This window comes from Lates calcarifer, linkage group LG5 (genome assembly GCF_001640805.2).
Source record: "Lates calcarifer isolate ASB-BC8 linkage group LG5, TLL_Latcal_v3, whole genome shotgun sequence".
NCBI classification, from domain to species: domain Eukaryota; kingdom Metazoa; phylum Chordata; class Actinopteri; family Centropomidae; genus Lates; species Lates calcarifer.
In genome coordinates, this window is record NC_066837.1 from 21,250,379 (window position 1) to 21,257,126 (window position 6,748).

The following is a 6,748-nucleotide window of genomic DNA, read 5'->3' on the forward strand; positions in this document are numbered from 1 at the left end:
AATTTGTAGTCTCCAGCCCTATGTAGAGATAATCCTAAATACAGAATTGTCACATCATTTCTCAGACTTTACAAAGCTCTTCCAGAGCCCAGAGGATCATATACAACTGCCTCCGCAAGTTTAGTAGTACTCTTTATGACATGTAAACTGAATCTAATGCGTAAAATCAGTGAAGCGCCCCTTTAATTGCCCTACACATGGTGACATATCTTTTATAGATAGATACAGCTGCAGGTTTTAAACCTCAGACTTTCAGAATGAAGACAAGTGCCTCTGGCCAACCTTCCCCTCCATACCTCCCACCCTCTAAAGCTGCATGTAAAATATCGGAGGGTCAAGGATCACACCGCTGTTTGGATCGCTGGCATACTCTTGAAATGACAGGGGCAGTGACAGAGCAGTTTGCTCCTGTGGTCTCTGTGGGACTTTAATCTCCTCGTCCTCCTCCTTCACCCCTACAGGCAGTGGGTTACTGTAGATGTAGTAGATCCTGGAGTTGTCCTTTGCTGCCTCCGGCTTCCTGAAGAAGGCGAGAGGGTTGATGAAGCTGGTCGACCGCTTCACAGCTTTAACCGCCACAGGGTCCTCTGGCTCCCCGCGTGTCACTGCACTCTCATACACATGGGCTCGCTTTGACTGCCTGATGAAGAAAATGATACTAATTGCACTTATGAATTTAATGCAATTCCACATTGCTTTGTACTCTGAATTCACAGTAGCTTTAAAGCTTGATTACTCATTATCAAAATAACAGTTTGTCTCTGAAACATATATCAGTTCACAAGACATGATGGAGCTATCCCATATGATAATAAACCATGGACTGCACTTACAAAGAAACATCCATAGATCCTGATAAAGGTGAGAAAACAGGTCATACACAAGAATTGACAGAGCTAATTCTTTAAAATGTCAAAGCAAGCAAACTATGATACATGATCCTCACCTGGTGCGGTTGTAGCAGACAGTGATGCAGTACAGGCCAGTGACAGTGAGGATACACAAGGCCAGAGCAATGATGACAATGTTAAACACTTTGAACTCTGGGTAGAAGAAAAAACACAGGTGTTTCACTTAAAAGAAACACTGAAACATCATTCATTCAAATAAATTGTATGATGACATGTTTAGCAATGCTGAAAATTAGTGAGCAAAGAGCTGCTCTTAAGTAGAAAACAACAGTTCGGTCAGAAGACTTTGATAATCAGGATGAGTTTACAAGAAATGTTGTCTCTTTTGTTTACTCTGTCTGCAAAAGAACAGTGATACCATTTAACTGACATAACACACCAAACAGAGCTGTGTTCGTCTCCTCGTCGTGCAGACCCAAAGCCGTGGTCCCGTTCAGGTGGAGGCTGTCTGCTGTCATTGCTCGCTCCTGTTGGGCTCCACTCATGTTGCTGCCATTGGCATCCAAAAACATGGGCTAAAGGCTGAGCTTCAAGCCTCTTCTCACTGGTTTCAATAGAAACCCGGGCCATGTGACCCAAGCAGCTTGACTCAGTTGCTGCGGAGACACCCCCTCTTTTGTCACCCCTCAGTCCCAGTAGGACACCCCCCTCTTTTCCCTCTCCGCTTCTCCCCTTGTTTACTGCTCATTATTCTGTGCAGCTTTTTTTGGAGAGGGGACACTGAGGGGAGGGAGATGTTGGGACTTTTATACTGTTTGTAATAAGCTCTGAGTGGTGACCCAAAACCAGAGAGTTTGCATGTTCTCAGCTTGCAAAGACAACCACTGAAAATTTGTGCGAGGAATTCAAAGGTAGTTTTAAGGTTACTCTGAAATAGTGTTTTTTATCTCTTTGTTCTCAAAGCGATGTGAAAGCAATCGGGTGCATTATGTGAGATAGATGAAAGATCATTTATGAAGTTTTGTTACCTTCAGGATCATATTACACTTTATGTGTACCATGTGCCTGCATCTATGTACTGTAATCTATGTGAAACTCAAATGTGACAATACTAACCAAAAATTTGGTACTGATAAAATAACAACCTAAAACTCAAACTCAAAGGGATTTAGTTTCAGTGAGACTCTTTATTGTATTGTAATGTAGCTAGTGTCCCAAACTTTGTGGTTCATGACCTTTAAAGCAACGCATGTACTGATGACCCCTTATATATGTCTATACGCTGCAAATAGCTCAACCAAATACATTGTATGATTTTATAACCATGATGTCATCTGACAAAATCACCATAAACATAAATTTGGTAGACAGCAGTTGTGCTTTGACTTTGGCCATTAGTCAGTAAGTCTGTAAATCTAGTGACAAATGTGCAAAATTGGTAACACTCTAAGTCCTTACTCTAATGACAGAACAATCTGCCAAATCATTGAAAGACAGCACCAATGAAACTACCACTACCATGTTACTGGCCAAGTTTGTGCCCTGGCTCCTGAGTCCCGAGCAGAAGCAGCATTGTGTTGAAGTCTGTAAGGATATCCGTCAACAGGCCCGGGGTGACCCAACCTTCATGTCAAAGATTATCACTGGTAACGAGAGTTGGGTTCCAAACACCAAACAGCAGTCCTCTCAAGGTCTCCAAGACTGAAGGCACATCAGGTCCAGAGCACAGCCAAAAGCATGTTCATCGTTTTCTTCAACATTCCCAATTTCCCCTCAGGGTCAGACTATCAACTTGAAGTTCTGCTGCCTTGTTCTGAAGTGTCTGAGGGAGGATGTTAAGCACAGTTGCAGATGGTGCTTGATGTGCTTACAGAATGGAACTTACAGGGGATGTTCCAAGCCAACTTCAAAGGGGATGGTGGCCAAATTTTAATCAGATATGATTTGTGCTTGTTATAGGCACTGTCTCAGGACTTTTTGATTGCACCATGTAACTTTGTCAGTCAGTCAGTCAGTTACAGACATCACTTAGTCATGGACATTCAAAGTAATATACTAAAAAGTAAAATTTGCAACACAATTTGTAAATAGCCCAACTGGGAACCAGAAATTTAAGCAGATCAGTCCAAAATAACAATCAAGCCCCATGCCACAAATGTCCGGTCATGTCTGCTGTATTTCTACACCTGTTGTTTATCAGTTTAAAACTGTTCTTTGGTGTGTTTTGGGGACAGGAGTACAGTGAACCAACCCCAACCCATCAGGAAACCAGAACCAGATCCACCAGACAATATTTCCAAAGTACTGCCAGAACCAAAGCAAGCAAAAAGGCAACAAAGACACCATTCTTCTTTCTCCTTATGCTTCACTTCACCCCACAGCATCATGGGAAATGTTATGCAATTAGTTGAGAATCTAATTAAAGGGGTTTTGTTTTTCTGTTTGACAGGACTAGCTGCAGTATAGAGTGGACTTAGAGAGAATTTTATTTTGAGTGACCTTTGTGTCAACCTGGTAGAAGTGCTTGGATGGAGTTACTACATACATATTGTCAGCTTTAAGCTATAGGTAAGACCAGGAGAGTATTTGGAAGTCTGTTTAGTGTACTTTTCTGAAAATCTGGCACTATTGTTCTGCTCATTTGGTTTTTGTGCAAAAATAAGAATATTGCTTACTTTTCCCTTATTTTCAATTATTTATTCAGTCTAATTTGAACCAATGTAGTTTACGTTCACCATACACTGCTGCTGCTGAGTTTTCTGGTTCAGGCCATCATCAAAGCATGACAGATAATGTCCTCTTTAACAAAGCAGTGCAGTGTATTGCAGCTGGAACTTATCACTCTTATTTGGCACCTGCAACAAACACCTAATGTGCCTGACTTCTGGATAATATTACCAACTAAGTGGATTAAACTCTTGAGTCTTGAGTGACATGGAGACAAACTATGTAACACATACACACAGAGTACCTACACTCAATTTACATTGAATTCTCTTTGTTGACATACTGTACTGTGGCTTTACTTTAAATGTCTTTGTGAGAAAGAGATATAATCTGAAAATGTGTTTATCTATCTCTCTGTGGGAGAAATACTGATCCTTAAAACCTCTCACTGATGGAGTTTAGCTATTTCCATGACTGGCTGGCTAATTACAGACAAGCTACCTCAACCTTTCACACAAACTTTATACTTTTTACAGCTATTCAACATAGATAATGCCAGGTCTAAATATCCAAGAATAACAATACTGAAGTGACTGAAACCAGTGTCTCTTATTTTTAACAAATCCTCCACTAGGTGTCAGACCTCTCCTGTATGACTCTACCTCAGTCTACATTCAACATAACTCAATGAAGTACAAAAACCAAAGACAGAGAGAGAGATTGACTGATTAGGAAATAAGCCATGACACAGAAATATCTGTTTATTAGCCTAATGAAGGTCTTTAAAGTCTGTTTAATTTTCACATCCATCTTGGTTCTCTGCAGACTTAGGCTGTTTTGATTTAAGGGGCATGTGGGTGGCATTAAGTTGGCATGGTTTATTTGAGCAGACCAGTATGCATAAACCAACTCTGTCTGTGGCAGCTACCATGGGAATGAGACTGGGAATAATCCCAGCTGAGTGTTTTTCAGTTTCACCCAGAACTTAGATATTAACTCTGTGGAGAGAATTACTACTTTTATCATGATGGTTAATCAGTTGCTGTGGTGGGAGAAACTACAATAATTACATTTTTTTTAAACCACTACTCTATGTATATGGTTTTGACTTTGACCAAAAGTGAACTGAGCACTGGTGTTGGGAAACCCCTCTTCAGTTATAAACTGATAATGCTCAGTCAACAGAAAGAGATGAGTCATCTGGTTTTGCTTTGTGAATTTTAGTGAATTGATTTCCAATTAAAATAGTCCAGAGTAACCTCTGGCCTCTTGCACTTTTACAGGCGGGTGAAAGAAATTTCATCCAACAATGTTCTCCTTTCTAAAATTTCTAGCCTGTAACTTTCATGAGCAGATTTTGAACAAGCTGCTGCAATTTACTCAAGCTGATTTTCACCAAAATATCACTTATATAAATATATTAAACTTGACTTATCAGGAAAGAGATGTCACAGAGATGAAGACTTCCTTTTACTAGAGTGTCCTGACATCATAAAGGTTACAAAATATGTAACATGAGTTGAATAAAAGCAAAAAAGCAGTAGATCCTTGACCCTGAAGCTAAATACAAGTGATGCATAAGATAACGATGATAATAATATATCCTATATACCAAACTATAAATTGTTAAGAACCTCTGACAGCTTGATTGACTCGCCTCCAATTTATGCAAGGACAAATGCTAGGCTATTATATATCATGCTGGTAATGCTACCTTGCACAATCATAGGTTTTGCCATATCTCTGACAGCTGCTAATGCAGGGGGCGGACAGAAATTAAGTATTGAGGAGGGAGAGCATTTATACTGTTTATACAACATAAACCTTCTTGATTTGCTGCCACCTTAAATAAGAAGTATATCTGTGAGTATGTCAGCTTTAGGAAACACAGCAAATAAAATATTTGACATCAGTGTTAGTGCATGTTCTCATTTTCACAGCCCATCCACAGCCAGCACCTCATGCATCAGTGAAACACAACGTTGACGTGCCATCTCATAACTTTTACTAAGTCTCTCCCATACACACCCATAAGGTCCCTTATCAGGCAGAATCAGCATTTTGTGTTTCACGTGTAGGATTTATGTTTTTGTTTGTTTTTCTTTACGGCAGCTTATAGTGACTAAGCAGCTGAGACTGTGATGTCTTGCTCAGTGACTTATTAGACACACTGGCACGTTCCCAATATACTCATGATAAGTCACTATTTCCTTCACTCATTTCCTTCCCCTCTTCCCCCTTCCCCTCTCCTGTTTTGGCCACTGCATTATCCTCTCCAAAATGTGATTTGCATTGAAAAAGTTGGCATCAGTCCTACAAAATCATGGATCGCCCACAATTAAATTACATTTTGGCTTCTCATAACAGTATTACAAGGCCTTGGAAGACCACGTGAATACTTTTACAGAGAGGATCCACTGAGGGTAACATTTTATGCTGTGGGCTTTTCAATAGATTCCTATATTTCATATTTTCTTAGACTCATAAAAATGCAGTAAACTCAGTCAGTCATCTCTCCTATAATCTTTCTCCAAACCCTCCCCACTCTCTCTGACTGGCCTGTGAATTCCTGTCCATCCCTCATCGCCCAGCCTCACCCTTCCTCACCCTCTGGTCCTCTCTGCTCCTCTGCCTCCCCCTCTCTGTGTTTATACAGAGGCTGGTGGGGAATTAGCATTCTGGCGTGATCCATTTGTTGTGATGTGGTTCAGCGGGAAGGTCCTGCCTTGATTTATTACACTTGTCAGTTAAACTTCTGGAGGTATATTTTAAGACACAAAGGCCGGGTACCGAATGTTGGTTCTGTTCTTGTCTTTCTGATTTGATTGATTTTTTTTTGTATCACTGATCATATACCACTGAGTATGAGTGACACCTGTGGCCTACATGATGAAAGACTCAATACTGATGGAAGTTTAATCTATACAGTACATATCTGAGAAATGCATACACTACAGGAAAATGCAAGATTATTATTAAGGGCCCACATTAGGAAGTTTGCATGTTTTTCCAAATACACTATCAGATTGGAGAAGAAAAGTCCTTTGTCTTGTAATTTAGCTAAAGGGGTAGAAGAAATGAATCAAGTCGATTAATCAGCAGAACAATCAGCAGAACAATCTTGAGAGGATTAACTAATACTGAAAATTATTGTTACTTCCTGCCTGTTGCTAAAACAAATACAGAACTAAGAATAGCTTATGACTTGTGCATGCCTGACTCACCTATAT

At 40.1% G+C, this 6,748-nt stretch overlaps 1 protein-coding gene across 1 annotated transcript; it reads right to left on the reverse strand.

The window, feature by feature from the left end:
- Positions 1 to 305: 305 nt before the first annotated feature.
- On the reverse strand, positions 306 to 1,498 carry si:dkey-246e1.3 (uncharacterized). The gene is made up of 3 exons (XM_051070748.1): positions 1,291 to 1,498; positions 947 to 1,043; positions 306 to 640 (listed from the first exon to the last, which is right to left on the reverse strand). Exons 1-3 carry the CDS (start codon positions 1,421 to 1,423, stop codon positions 307 to 309), a joined length of 564 nt encoding a protein of 187 aa, XP_050926705.1. The 5' UTR covers positions 1,424 to 1,498; the 3' UTR covers position 306.
- Between the last annotated feature and the right edge of the window lie 5,250 nt (positions 1,499 to 6,748).